At 34.2% G+C, this 15,979-nt stretch overlaps 1 protein-coding gene across 1 annotated transcript; it reads right to left on the bottom strand.

The window, feature by feature from the left end:
* Positions 1 to 1,588: 1,588 nt before the first annotated feature.
* LOC146163090 (alpha-1,3/1,6-mannosyltransferase ALG2-like) lies at positions 1,589 to 15,957 on the bottom strand. The gene is made up of 8 exons (XM_083381433.1): positions 15,777 to 15,957; positions 14,818 to 15,007; positions 14,213 to 14,376; positions 13,659 to 13,871; positions 6,863 to 6,985; positions 6,318 to 6,466; positions 4,560 to 4,663; positions 1,589 to 2,661 (listed from the first exon to the last, which is right to left on the bottom strand). The coding sequence occupies exons 1-8, from the start codon at positions 15,928 to 15,930 to the stop codon at positions 2,529 to 2,531; spliced, it is 1,230 nt and encodes a 409-aa protein (XP_083237559.1). The 5' UTR covers positions 15,931 to 15,957; the 3' UTR covers positions 1,589 to 2,528.
* Between the last annotated feature and the right edge of the window lie 22 nt (positions 15,958 to 15,979).

Here is a 15,979-nt window from a genome sequence, read left to right on the forward strand (position 1 = left end):
TATTTTTTGGAAAGTTTAGCTAGACGTAGAATTAATATCAAATCCCATACAGAAGTAGGTATCACATGTTAAAAAATGTATAAAAAATATTTAAAACGTTTAAAATGATACCTACTTCTATACGGGGTTTGATATTCTTGCTGTACTTTTTTCTTATTAAGACAGAACTAGACAAAGATTATAAAGTTTTCAGGCAATATTTATTGAAGTGATTTGTCTGTCTAAAATCTTATAATGCACAACAAAGTTTAGGAACTAGAACGTTATATGAGGCACGTTTTCACTAACTTGTGATTTTGATACAGATTAATATATAGCTGGCCTGGCCTCATCTGTTATAAAAATGGTCTTTGTAAGAATTCTATGTTTGAATGTAGCTTTTCTTCAAACACTAAACAATTTAACCTCGTTTGGTTTTGCGTTTAAAATATCACATTTGAGGTTTCAACATTTTTGATTTTTTTCCCAATCTAACATTCGCCTTTTAACTAAAGTGTAAAAATACCCAAGTTCAACATACAAAAAAAACATACAGGAAATACACCTGTAATTGTGTTCTCACAAATATTACAAAATACTTGTTGGTTTACGTTTGTTTTACTTTCAATTAATATTTTGTTGGGACCTTACAGAGGTGTAAGTTTATTTTTAAATTAATCAAGCGTAACTGATTACTCGGGACCAACTAGTGATGGCTGATTGGTTTTAAGCAAATGTTGATTTTAATAAAGTCTGCCGATTTTTTACTCTGCCCTTAAAAGATCATTTTGCCAAAATAGCAATAACTATATTTTAGATATCCTTATAATAAAGTTTCGGTGATAACACAAAATACAATTACATACTGTATTGCTATAAAAACAGAAGTGTAAACTTATTTTCTGTAAACTGTAGTGTAACACATTAAGAAGTCGTCTTGTCTGCTAACTTTGTTTTAAAAATTATCGGTATAACTTTACTGTACTTACTTTTAATTTTGCGACCACTATTGAAGGAAGTCAAACCTACTTTTTTGTGTAACTTTTTGGTCTTTGCTGTCCTAACTGTGTCACCACATGAAAAAAGGACAAGCAAAACAAGTCAAACACACGATTTTGAAGATTTTTTTTATAAATACGATGCATTTACACGCGCTACATAAATGTGTTCCATCAATTGCGCGTAAAAACAAGCGTAACAAGAAAAATATGCACTAATAGTCCTACAAAAGCACGCGTCAAGTTTGCTGGGAACGAAGTTTCAAATTTTTTACAAATTGTGTTTAATTGTTGGTGACCGTTTACCCTTTTAGAAGAAAAACATCATTAAACCTAAACATTGTTTGTAGAAAAAGAGAAAAATTTGACAAAGCAACAGAAAGTAATGTTAACATTTTGAGCATATAAATGTCACAGAACAAAAAGTTTGGAATATACTGAGCAAATACAGACACCGCTCTTAAAAGGGGCTTGGGTGCGCCTTAAAACAGTGTAATAGAAGACCGATTAAAACATTAATTTGTAGCACAAGAATATTATGTGTTTATCAGAAGTTGTACTTACATGGTTCTGAAAAAAGTAAAAAAAGTTTCTTGTTAAAAATATTTTTAATTAACTTTTCTGGCTTGCTGTCAATAAAACCAGCCGCAAGTGGGTAAAAAGACTAGTTTGATGTCGAAGTTTGTGCTTACGGGTCTTAAAAGAAGGAACGAGCCATAAAATGTTGAGAAGCACTGTGTTAGAATAAGGAACTGAAGATGCGTTGGTAACGACAACAACAAAAATGTACTTAAGGATGCGTGGTCTGCAAGGAAATCGCTTCAAATGTACAATCACTTCAGCAGAAAGCACAAACACAAAGAAGCAATGTTAAGTACCTGGTGAAAAATTATGCAGAAACTTTGAAAAGGGACTTGGCCCTATTTAACGCGCTTAGGTGGCATTTTGGGGATGACCGTTATTTTATTCAAACTTTTAGGAAAAAGAAGAGACAAAAAACGAAAACAATTTCATGGACAGTTTATGAAGCCGCTTTACGATCCATCTTTTTGTTGATATAATGAATTGCAAAGACAAAAATCAAGTAAATCGACATTATCTTGAAAAAGCCGGCCTCTTTTATAACGCGCGGTTAAGTGGAATTTTTGGGCTGCTTTAAAATCGACCGACCTTCTTTTATTTGAACTTTTATGAAATAGAGACAAAAAACGAAAACAACTTCACGGCAAGTTCATAAAGCCGCTCCACGATCGATTTTTATGCTTTGCAATTCATAATTGAGCTACATTACAGATCCGTGCATAGTGCACCCAAGTATATCTTTGTAATTTTGATGATTTTTTTTTTCGTTCCTAAATCCGCCGTAGAACATCAAAAGGCAAACTACTGCATTAAAGTATACAATCTCATATTTCAAACAGTTTTTTGCTTAATTTTATCCAAAAAAACGAAAGTCGGACTTCTGTAAAGCGTTTAGAAAAACTGGCAACTGTTCCACCACTGGGGTCGCTGTGGAGCTCGCGGGGTCAACGAGAGGTCAAAGTTGAAGGGTCAGTCAACGATTGACATGATGATTCCGTTAAGGTTGTCGGAGAATTTGTTGAATGAGAAGTTCTGGTTGACCCTTGACCTCCCGGCTTCACCCATGCGTAACGCCAGTCCTTCTTCTTCGATCAAACTTATCCTGGAAGAAAATTAAAATGAGATTTCACGGTTTACGAAAATAAAGCCTTTAAGGAACTCTTGTCAACGCTAATGTGGTTCTGGCGCCGAGCCGATAGCAATTTAATATAGATATGTTCACCTTGATTTGCTAACACAGCAATTTCGAACTTCAATTCATTGAAAAATGCTAGGTTAATAACTGGTGGAGATTGAAGTTCTGCCGACCCGAGAAAAAATATCTTTTTAAAGTTTTAATTTACTTTGCTTGTGAGCATACCAATGACGTCATATAATATTGGTGCCGCAATAAAGTGTCAAGTATCGGAAATCCCTGATAGTATTTTATAAATGTGAAACTTGTGTTGTTTGAGATTTATACAAGGCTTGGGCATGGAATAAATTCAGGTTGAATATTAACGCCGTCATCAAAAAAGCGTATGAACTATTTTCACTATCAGGCCTGCCTGACAATCCTGGATTGAAGCCGACACCCTTTTAACGGTCACGCAGATTATTGCCTGATAAATGTTTAAAAACGTTTAACTCTTTTCGTCAAGAAGTTTTGCGACAAGTCGCACGCGCACCCTTGAATGTGACATGCAAACAAAGTGCAATGCTGCGTGATGTTTTTGAAATGGTACGACTAAATAATCGATTATAGCACACAGCACTTGGCTAAGCATGCAATACATATTTTAAGTAACGAAAACCCGTGACAATTGTCAATTGAGAATAACTCCCAAACGTAAAACTTTAGGTTGCAGCAGTAATTGGCTTTGGACCCAATCACTATAGCTAACAAACGGTAGTATCGTTACTCGTCCGATACTTAGTTGTATCGGTGCTGATCCAATACCGAGTTAACATTGATTTCAGCCATGATTTAACGCAGATATTTCTACATAGAAAGATAAATTTATAAAAAGTAGTAGGTTAATAACTGAAGGTAACTAAACTTCTCAACAATAAAGCGATCTTTGACCCATTTTATAACATTTTGCACAACCCAATTTTTATAGATTTTGAACTCCCCAACAACCCACGCAAGGCTCAGTGGAATTGAGAGCAGCCATCACAACTTTAAGCCGCGTTCTGCTTCAACTAAACCAAACCTTGTAACTTAGATAAAAGTTTTAACCTGTTGTTTGCCAACTTTACGCTACATTTAAGCCGACGATTGAAGCCAGGCCAATTTCACGCCTTGCTCGACACTTTTTTGCTTAAAAAGGCTCAAAAAACGTGTTTTCGGCCCAAAAACTGGAACAAACACAACATTTCAACACAGACCCGCAAATATGCAGCAAAGCTAAATAATGAGCTGGCGTTGGTTTCAAATTCAGCCGGCGGCTATATGATGAAGCTTATTGCGATAAAACATTGCCGATTCGATGAAAAGCGAGTTTTGCGTAGAAACTCATTATTCTTAAAATGTACAACAAGAAGTGTCCGACACTTAATATTTTATTCCGCTACAGATATCTTATATTTTGAAAAAATATACCCGCGCTAAAATCCGATACAAAATGACATCTTTACCATTCTGAAACAAGCAAAATAGTTAAACTTAGAACGTTCAAAGGTATTTTTTAAGGTTATTAGGCCGAATTGCTTTAGCGTTAAAAGTTTAGTTACTTCCAGTTGTTAACCTGCTGTATTTTGACCAAATTCTTTTAAGCTAGGAATCTCTGCATTTTTTTCCCAAATCGTTCCTATATTAAGTTGGTATCGCAGCCTAGTATGGGATGAGTACCGATACTACCACTTGACATCAGATATACCTTGACACAGAAATTTAGCGAGGCTTTATTCTTATAAGTTGCCTTAAATATCAGCCAAAGATTGCTTCCTTCGCAAACTTTTACGAATACTTACATTTAAGTTTAAAAGTTACTCGTATGTAAGTTACTCAATACTTACATTGCAGTGGCGAAGTTTTCAGCCGTTGGTTTGCGAAGGAATCCAGTTTCTCCGTCAGCTATCGTCTCCAATGGACCTCCACTGTTCACACCAATCACTGGTTTCTGGAACAAAAATGTAAGTTTAAAAAATTACGATAAAAAGTTGTAGTCTAGAGGTCTAGAAAATTTGACGGGCTCGGTCGAGTCATGGGTCATACTCCCAAGGCCATTGTAATTTAAAAACATTGGCAAGACGTCCCATAATAAGGATCACAACGATAAAAGTTGTAGCTTAGGAATTACTAAACTTCGGCCCTAAAGTTAAATCCTTCCGGCCCACGGTATATTTCCATAATTTTCACACTGCTAGTAATTTATTGACGATATTTGTTTGTTTTTTGCTAAATTTAAACGAAATTTGAAACTGAACGACAATTTTATGAAGCTCCCTATGCATGTTGTTGAAGATTTTTTAAGTTTTCTTAGTTTATTAATAATAAAGTAAATAAAGTTTAAAACAAAAAGTTTTTATCCGGCCCGCCATCTTCCGTCTTTACAGTTATTTGACCTTTAGTTACCCTGTCAACACTAATGTGGCATCGGCGCCGACCCTATATCAAATTAATGCACGAGTTTTATTGATATTTAAATAAAACGCAGCGATTTCTATCAACGAAAATACTCGGTTAGATATTTCTCAGCAAAAAATATAAATATTGGACACAGCGTATTTTGAACCCTTCAGGATGGCCTTGAACAATAGTCTACAAAGCAAGTAAGGTATTCATTTATTTATGAATAACTGTATAGTAGAAAGCTATGGACGGCAACTATTATAATACGAATTATACTTCTGTTTGTTTTTGTGACCCAGCTCTGTTTTTTTTTCATTGCTTTATATTGCGTCATATACTCTCGTGCGAATGTGAGGCTGTGTATTTATATACAGAGCGTTCCAGCATTCTATATCCAGCAGTGCCTATAAATACACATGGGTGCACAAAAATAAACCGACATTTTCCCATAGCACGGCATAAGTAGTGTACATTGAGGTTCTCACCATATACAGTATATAGAACGGAAACGATGTACGTCAACGAGGTTACAGTGGAAGGCGGGTCAATGACCCAGGGTTACAGAGGCGCGCACGCATGGAAATATACGTTGTAGTGATGATTTCATAAAGACAACAGTGAAGTAATAAATAGGCAAGACCCGGTACTGAGCCTATTTATCAGGGCCACGTTTTTATGGCACGAATCTCAACCAAACAAGCTATGTACCAAGTATGACAATTTTAATTTCAATTATATGACAAAAACTTACAAAAAAATGTAAAATGCAAATTCTAACCGCCAATGACCAGTGGTGTAAGTCACGTAACAACTTAATTAAACTTTAGTCAAACAGATTTCATTAAAACGTATCTTTCGTCAACGCACGTGCTGGCAGACTAATATTGCAACATATCTTGAGACCAGCTAACCCTATATAGTATTTTTCAACCGTTTAAACAACGCTTAAAGTGACATAGTTTTTGTTACTCCAAAGGCATTCAAAGGCAAAACTTTTTAAAGTTCAGTGTCCAGTTACAGAAAATAAGACGTTACTTTATATTAAACTCTCTCTACATTCATGTACATTCTTTCCACCAAATATTGAGTTGCGGCCCAAAGGTTGAGAAACATTGAGTTAACCAAACCACGATATTTCGTTTTATTCTAGTGCTAATAGGTTGGAATATTTTGTTAGGCCTCCCAATGCATCTAGTACCTACCTTCATGTACATTGCTTCAATGGGAACAATGCCGAAATGTTCGTTAGCTGGTGTGTAGAGCACTGCTGTACTGGCCTTGTAAACCTCCAGCTTCTTTTGGTCGCTGATTGAAAGCAGGAAAGTCACTTTGTCCTTAACTCCCTTTTTACCTGCGTTGTTGGAATAATTGCGGGTCAGGTCAGTGCTTTTAATCTCTTAGGATTTCGTGGATTACAGAGCTATTTTCTCAAATAATTGTAATTAGTGAAATGCTTGCTGTAAGACTCTATTTTTTCTTCGTGGGAAAACAAATATAACCTTTGAAAAAAATAATAACCTTTGAAAGGTTTAATAAGAACCACAGAGTTCCAGCAGTTTTACCTTTTAAAGATTCATTTCACCCCCTTAAAAACGTAAACAAATTGAAAATTTGCGACACTCGAAATTTCGGACATAAAAGCGATCTGATACCATATTTGGTTAAGCACAACTCAATGCTGAATTTCTATTAAATGTAAAAAGCGTTCATCTCAGTCAACTCTCAGCAAACAACGATCAAATGGCACCTGCTAGTTTAACAAGTTCCTCGTGGTACATCACGTTCTCAAGCACCCGTTGATCATATCCTCCCGCCATGATCAGATGAACTTTCGCCCACTCATGGTCACTCACGCGATCACGAATCAGACCTGCGTGAAAAACATGAAGCTAAATGGAATATATGTTTAAAAAGTTGGTAAAAACAGTTTTTTTGTGATTTCTGCTTTTTGACATGATTCTTGTGTAAAGATTTAAGTTCGCTAACATGTTGCACAATTAGGAAAATTTTCGAAGTTCAACATTTCCTTCCTAAAATAGCTTATGAACATATCTTTAGTTCTTTCGATATGATTTCTGGCTTGCCTATGTTGTTAATTACAATTGTAGAAAAATATTGGATGATATAGAACGTCGTAATTGTTAAAAATGGGAGTTATATCAAAATGAAAGAAAAATTAAAAGTATAAATTTTGCGTTGACTGTGAAATGGGCTTTTATCGAAAATTCATTAAATTGTAGTGGAATTAAGGCTACAAAAAGTATAACTTCTACTAGCCTTAAATTTGTGTGGAAAAGCCTTTCACTTTAACTCGAAAACGACCTATACATAGATTTGAACTCGGTGAGAAATGTTGTTGCCAAAAGCACAAGCACACACTGTACATTGTGAACAGCCAAGTTGTGGCTTGTAGGTAACTGCTGACGTGAAAGCGCAAGAAATCCAACCCAGGTTGGTAAACCACAGCTTGGTTGAAGGACCAGCCAAGCAAGCTCTCATCTAACAATGTTTTGTCTACCTTGGTGCCAGCACTCGAAAACAAGCTACTTCTGGTTGCAAGTGATTAAAGGTAGCTAAACTCGAAACTTAAAACACAGAAATTTAAGTTTGACATTTATTAATATAACCGAAAAGTTGAGAAACTGTAAAACTAAAAAGATGTGTTTCGTACCACATTTTAGCCTGCAAAAATATTTCTATTTGATGTTGTTAACTACTAATGATGCATTTTAAGTTTATATTTATTTACTTTTTGCACCAAAACGAACCGTTTCCGGCTTATATTTCCAAAAAACAATAGCCTTACTGATTTTAAGTTTTAAAAGTGTGTGTATCGAACAGCTAACAAAAATCGTGAACCCCAATTTCTTGATAATCGGAATTATAATCGCGTTTCAATGCGCTCTATTTTTACGAGTTGCAGGCGAATTGAAACCAGTCACACATCAAGATTGTGGTGAAGTACTGCTTATAGGTGGGGGGGTTATTTACCCCTGAAATTTTGGTTCGATTGCATACTTGAAAAACAAGTAAAACGGAAATTGAAACGGAAATGGAGTCTAAATCCATTTATGGAGAAAGTGCGTTGCTTCCATTAAAAAAATATTATTTTCAAAACTTTCATTCCACTTTTCAAACAATACAACAGGATTTTGATCAGGCCTTCATGGACCCCCTATAACTAGTCGACGTGCCCCAATGGTTCCACAGACGCCAGTTAAGAATCCATGTCATAGACACACAACAGCTTATAGCACCATGTTAAAATCTTTCCACAAACTTGAAAGTAAGCAAGATATGATATTTCTTGTTGTGTATTTGCCCTGGGGATATGTTAGTCCAAGGTTGCACTGAAAAGTGTTCATTGAACAAAAAAAGCCAACATCTACTGGCTTAATCTTGTACACTTGTGATTGTGACTCACACCTACAGAAAAGCAGGTTTTTGTGGAAATGTTCTGCATTATGCCGAAATTTACCGACGTGGTTATTTCCGCAGGAGTCTATTCAACTGTATATTCAATTGTATATTCAACTGTATATTCAATGGTACGATAATTAGGGTTTTGGGCTGCTTTATAGCTGAAATTGCAGTAGTTTAAAGATCACTAACTTAATGAAAAGGTGCAGAGCTATAAACGCAACGTCAGAACTCAAGCGACATAAAAATATTCCTATTCCAGTATACAAACGCCAGGTTGAAAGACAAAGATTTGGGATGATAGTGTTCAAGTATGTACGATACTTGACATTTTGTTCCGATACGATACGCAATATTTCGGATGAAAAGCATTGCGACTCAATACCAAATGACGTCCTTACTATGCTCAAAGAAGCAAAATAGGTGAAACTAAAACCTTTTTTTCGTTTTTATTATGGGTTAATACGCCAAAATTGCTTTGACATTACAAAGTGTAATTACGTTCAGTTGTTACACTACTATTTTTTTGACCTTTATGTAGAAATAACTGAGCCTAATGTAAAAGTAGCTGCGCCCAATACTATCACTTGGCATAGAGTTACATCCCTTCTAGGGAATTCACCCGTGGTTCTATTTTAATGCACGGGAAAAAGACAGCATTTAAAGTTGCTTTTTAGAATCACGACCGAAGTTCTGCGAATTGAAGAAATTAATTTGTGACAGGCGTGATCCATAATTACCAGTGTTGTAGACTAGTCATTTTAATCCAAGTCATGTGCATCAAATAAAAAGTTAAAATATTAAAATTGGTAAATTCGTCTGATCTGGGCAATGTTTTAACATAAAAAACTGTTTTATTTGCAGTAATTTAATTGAAACAAACCGAATTTAAAAAAATTACCCCGAAGTTTTTCATTAAACATTTGCCTCTCCTACAAAACATTATCTCTTACGTTAATATTTTGAACATACTTCATGTAAAATTTGCAAGACAAATAAACACTCCAGTAAAATTTTCAAGAGCAATTTGTAGTTACAAGGTAAATGTTTCATAGGATAACAACCGTTGCATTTCCGAAATGCTGACATCAGTTAGCTGGACTTTATTCAATGCACGGATGTTAGTGACTCATCCATTTATTCAAGTTGTCACAACGTTAGACGCTTTAAAACTATATTGTTATGCATTTGTTTGTTATAACTGCGCATTTGGAATTTTTTACACTGTTGGTGAAAAAAACAGCTATAAAACGTAAAACCTGACGTGGTATTTTATACGACGTTTTTCAGTTGTATTCTTTAAATAACATGGCGCTTATAATAAAGCAATTTTCAATTTAAAATCCGCTGAACAAAAAACACAAGCTGGTTTTATTTTATTAATTTTTTAAAACATTGAATAAAAACCCTATTTTGGCGTTAATATGACACAAAGGCGGATGAAATTTATCTTTTTTATCCCATGCTTCATCTTAACAGCGGGGCAAAGTGGTTTTAATTTGTTTGAACAAACAGTTATTGACGGGCCACTGCCATTTGGGCCGAAAAGTGCGTTAGTGGAAGCACGTACAGAGGTTGAATAGAGCGTAAAGTTGAGAGACGTGAAAATATGAGGTAAAATAAGCTGGGTTGGGCAAGGATACTTTAAAAAACTACAAGTAACTATAGCGTATAATAAAGCGTTTTTCGTTTGTTAAACATGCCTTCGTGACCTTATCCGGCTTATAGCTCACAAGTATGCTTAAACACTATTAGTTAGACGTAGAATGAACATCAAAGCCCATATAGAAGTAGGTAGATTATTTTGAACTTTGAAATAACGAAATGTTAAAAATAAATAAACGATTTATTAGAAACGTTCAAAATGGCACCTACTTCTACAATGTTCAACTACAACCGTATTTTGTTTGTAATTTCACAGGGCGTTTTGACGGCACAGGCGTGGATCTAACGTTTTGCACTAATTTAATTTTTTCCCATCGATCTGAACTTTTTATCTTGTTTTTTTTTTTTTTTGTCGAAAAAACCACCAGCTGAAAATATTAAGACAACATTAGGTAAAAAACTTCAAAAAAACGAAAATTAGTTTGTTGTTATGACACGATAAACGCATTTTTCTAATACTGATGACACCCATAGGAGGGAAATATATTTTGTTTAATCTTAATCATTGATGTGCAACCAGAATCGCTTGTTTTTTACATTCGGATTCAGGCAGATTCTCCTATACGCAATTTTGAATACCAGCTGCAAATGTGTTAAAATTAATCTATACTTTCTATTGGTGCGAAAAGGAAGTGTAATACACAGTAACAATAATACAAACAAAAGGTTGTGGGGCTTAAATTACTAGAGCAGTGGTTCTAAACCCACTATTTGTGTGCGATTAGAGACCATTATATCAAATCACATTTTCCTACATGTTTTAAGTTGATAATGTTGTTCCAGTTTCATTTATAGAGACATTTTTATGTAAAATACTCAACGAAAATTCCAATCGGGGTGCCGAAAATCTATTTGTTATTTTTTGGGGGAGCCATAAAAGGTTGAGAATCACTGGGCTAGAGCGGGCATACCGATCAGAGCAAAACAGCACTTAACACCAAACTAAATAGACTCGCCTCTGGTAGAAAAGCTTTCACAAAAATGATGGGAGTTCCTCAAAACCGTTATGTTTGGCACATGTGCGGCTCGAAGAACGCGATTTTGCTTGTAAGATTTTATCAAATAGACATTTGAACCTCGCATCTTTAGTGTACAGAGTACATACATTAATTTTGTTTTCAAATTTAGATACGTGTTATTTATCATTGCAAAAACGATATACATTTGCTCAAACTGCAAAAAAAATAAAGATTTATAATTGGTCAAAAACTGCACTACGCATAGAGTGTGAGTCCCCAAATAGCTCTAGGATGTAGAAAAATAGAATTGTTGGAAATATTTCTCTTAGTTGCAAGTATTATTTGTTATGATATATGCCAAAAAGAAAAAAAAAGACAAATGAAGTCTTAATTTTGTAACAATCTTAACTTAAAGAAAAACGCAGTACAACATTAATTTCAGATCTAATTGAGCGATGTCGAACATCATTTAGTAAACTTAACTACCCGGAAAATAAATACAGATTTTTTACAAAATAAGTTATCCATATTTTAACGGTTAAAAACTCTGACATAACAGGACAAACACGTCAAATAAGCTAAAACAGAATGAAGCAAGTTAAAGTAAGGTATCTATAGTCTCGCCATTGTTAAGCATTACACTAAGTTTGGTAAAGCGCATTTTGATGTAAGTGCCTAATGACCTATTTAATTGTGTAAGCATTCTATTACTTGCGGTCAAAGGTCACTGAGCACATGGTGCCTTGACATTGTAGTTGTCCTTACGGCAGTTGGTGTTACTACCTTGACGCGGTAGGAGCTCATATTGTTAGTTACTTGTAAGTGTTGATGATGTTTAACTTACACTGACGCTCTTTTAATAACATTGTTTTGTATTCATTCTAATTAAGATATGAATCCACTTGTATAAGCCTTTGTGTTAAAAATAAACTCCTGTACACTGATAAAGACTTCAGCATACGATCGGATCCATTAGTTTTCAGCCATAACAAAGGTATGTATAGGTTTCGCACTTAACAAAGGTCACTAGGTACGCGCTAAAAATTCAAAGTAGGGCCGAAAGAAAAATACGTCACAGGTTAGCTGACCGCAACTTATGACGTCACGATTTCCTGAACTGGCCCGGTATGAAACGCTTCCTTGAAAAATGACGTACGCTGTAGCGGAACATATAGCGTCATTTTAACGTATACACGTAATACTATTTTGATTCGGTGTAAATACACATGACTGTATTTAGATTGCGCCGCTGTTATATTTATATTTGATGTTTTGCCGAATCATTTAAATGGACAAACACGACCGAGGACTATGTTTTTGGCTTGGATGGAAATTTTCGGATAACCACAATGTTAATCCAATAAATTGGAAAATCCATTTGATTGATGTTACATAAGCAGTGCAGGTATTTTTAGGTTGTAGCTCGCACAACATACAACTAAACTATATATATAGGTCGTGCGTGAAAATATGTGATTATCAAAATACCAACATGAACACATGGCTCTGGCTATTTTAATTTAATGCAATTTTCAGGAGTATTTTTATATTTCAGTGTTGCTTTTTTTGAGATGTAAAAATATGACCCGCGGTTACAATTTTTTTTGGCTTGTGCGTAAAAAATAGTATAACTAAAATTACTCATACGATGATTTGTGCCGCAACATATTCAAATTATTCATGTGGGTAAACTGGAAGTAAACGTTCATTATAAATTTAAGGGAAATATTTCAGCCTATTTTTTACATCCTAGAGCTATGTGGGGACTCACACTCTACGCGAAGTGCAGTTTTTGCCAAATTATAATTTTTTATGTTTTTTGCTGCTTGAGCAAATGTATATCGTTTTTGCAATGATAAATAACACGTATCTAAATTTAAAAACAAGATTAACGCCTGTACTCTGTACACGGAAGATTCAAGGTGCAAATGTAGCAAAGTGAAAATGATTGCAGACAATTGGGATAACTTAAACTATTGATCTAAATAGGCTGAAATCTTATCAATAAATTGGGAAAAAACTTTGGTATCTAGAGAATTTGCCTGGCAAATCAAAATATTTAGGGTGTGTTATTAGCCAATTTAAATTTATTTAAAAAAAAACTAAAAAAATAGCTTTTAAAATTTAAAATAAATAAACAAATTTAAACAGAAAAACTTGAAGCTACTTGCCAAAAAAAATATGAATTTAAAGGTAAAATAATGTTAAGACTGTTTATGAAAACAGGTATAAAAATAAAATCATTTCTTAAAAGGTACCATCAGTTTCTTATTCAAATAAACACTTTGTTTCACAATTTATTGTCGGTGGGAGATCCCTTACTTCCGAAAGTGTTTCAGCTTTTGAAGTAAAATTTACAAACAATCTCACCTATTTATTTACCACTATAAAAAAACAATACTTTTCCTAAATTTCCTTCGTACATGTTTAGTATAAAATTCAAACAGAAAAGCTTTAGGATACTTGCACAAGAAAATAAAAATTAAAAAAAAAACTTACCTAATGCTTCAATGGCCAGGGCCAAGTTCTTTTTCCGCTCGTATCGATTTATTGAAAGGAAAATATGTTTTGCGGTGGAAGGAGTCGCAGAATCCCTCCTCGAAGTTCGCATGCTGTGCAGCGTTTGGTCGTAGAAGTCTGTGTTGAGACTAGGATGCAAAACGTGTGTTTCGATCGCTCCAAGACTTGTGAATGTTTCGCGGAAAATTTCGGCTGAAAAACAAAAAGTGTGATTAATCTTTAATCAATAAGCTAATCTAAATAATCTGTACAAATTTAAACTGTCAGCGTAAACACCATAAAGTCTTCAGATATTAGGCATGTTTGTGCAATTGTTTGTATTATATTAATAATCATTTTCTCAAGTATGAAGTTAAATTACATATACTAGATAAATTTACATCTAAACACTAGAAACTTAAAATGTTAGGTAACAACTTTATCAAACAACGTTCAATAAGATTGCAGAAAAACAATTAGCTATTACTGTGATATCTTTTTTTGAAATTAGCATATAATTATATACAAACTGCCTTAAAAAGGTGTAGCTCTACCTGTGAAATGGCTGTTAACTAGCACCATATCTGCCATTCCAGTTGATTTTTCTTCCATCCAATCAATGGGCTTCCGATATAAGGTTTTCAGCCACGTCGTTCGCTTTGTGAGGAGCTGGTCAGGAAAGTGGCAGTAAAATACAATCTTCGCTTTCGAGAAATACCTTCAAAATTTAAGTACAACATATACAGGGTTGCCACATAATTTTATGAAATAAATTTTAAAACTAGACTTTTAAATAAAATTTATAGCTTTTTAAAAACCTAAACTGGATAACTCAATGTTTTTGTTGAACATAATTAAAAAAATAGTATAAATAACATGTCAACACAATACCAAGTAGTTTAAAAATTGGTTTTACAAGGGTACTTTCTAATAACATAACCTACGATGCACATAAAATAGATTTACACAAAATATTTTAAAAACTTTTCAATTGGCAAATTAATTATAAGACTTTTAAAGATTGAAAGATTTGTTAAAGTGAAAACGACCTAATCTTACACCAGAAAAAAAAAATATTTTTTTAGCAAAGTATTAAAATTTTTTTTTCACTTTTGTAAAAAAAAAATAAAAAAATATCACAACAATAATATTTGCTTACTTAAGTATAGGAATGCATACTGATACTTGATCGCAGAATATGACGTCAGGTTTCAGATTGGAAAGTGTAATGAGGTAAAGTGCGATGATTATCATTCGAAGGTAAGCTAGTAGGGCATGGAAAGCACCAAATATACTCCGAGGAATCCAATTTCCGATCACATTCACAAACAGAGTTCCATTCTTTGTTTCTGTGGAAAGCATAATTAGCTTTAATGGATATACAAACAAATAGAATAAAGTGGTTATTCGATTAACAAATAGTTCGGAAGAAAAATGCTATGACCATAGACAGTATGGCAGAATGCTGGCAACTTGGCAATCATGTCGACCAAAGAATCAGCCAGAAAAACGGATAAATAATCAACATTTGCTTGCATTTTGCCTTGTTCATTGCCTAACACCACAAGGTTCATATTTATAGAAGGCAAACAAAGCATTTAACTTTCACGATGCAAGAAAACATTGAATAATTTGGAAAAAAAAATGCTTCTCACTAAAAGGCTTGCAAGATTTTGCCAGCCTGACTACAGATTTATTAAGATGTATACGGTTTTTATGAAACAGAATTACAATATTTCAGATCAACTACTAATATAATGGGTAAGAAAACAAAAGGCCATCATTGAGTAATACAATCCCACCGTCATTATAATTTTTCAATAAATTTTTCTTCTCTGTTTATTGAATATCAAAACCTCTATTTTTTGTTGGGTCTGGAATTAGGCAACCCCCGGTAAACAAGTATTATGACATTAACTTCTCTGTAATGATGTATTTTTTAAAAAATAACGCTTTACATAATCAATAAATGTGGAAATACACTCTGAACAACTAAATCAATGTATATTCATAAATCAGTGTATGATGCGTGAGCGAGCCGAAAAAAAATAGCCACTTTTAAAAATATGGGCAAATATTCGACCCATTCTGTATTCAAATGTTGATTGTGTATAATACCTTCAAAACAATGTCGCTTGTCGTGATGGCCAGTGATAAAGCTGACCCGATGACCTTTCGACTTCAACGCTAACGCAGCGTCCACCACAAGTCGTTCTGCTCCACCGATTCCAAGATCAGGATGGACAAAAACAATCTGCTTTCGATTCTCCATTCCAATTTTCAGGTTTAAAAATTTACAAATCCTAAACATAAAATAAACA

Source organism: Ascidiella aspersa, chromosome 2, assembly GCF_963924565.1.
Source record: "Ascidiella aspersa chromosome 2, kaAscAspe10.2, whole genome shotgun sequence".
NCBI classification, from domain to species: Eukaryota; Metazoa; Chordata; class Ascidiacea; order Phlebobranchia; family Ascidiidae; genus Ascidiella; species Ascidiella aspersa.

Excerpts from the sequence above, each read along its gene's own strand:
- LOC146163090 (XM_083381433.1), bottom strand. The coding sequence starts at position 15,930 with ATGGAGAATCGAAAGCAGATTGTTTTTGTCCATCCTGATCTTGGAATC. Across the intron at positions 15,008-15,776 it reads CAAGCGACATTGTTTTGAAG|AAACAAAGAATGGAACTCTG; the intron begins GTATTATACACA and ends TGCTTTCCACAG. Across the intron at positions 6,467-6,862 it reads GGAACTTGTTAAACTAGCAG|GTAAAAAGGGAGTTAAGGAC; the intron begins GTGCCATTTGAT and ends CCAACAACGCAG.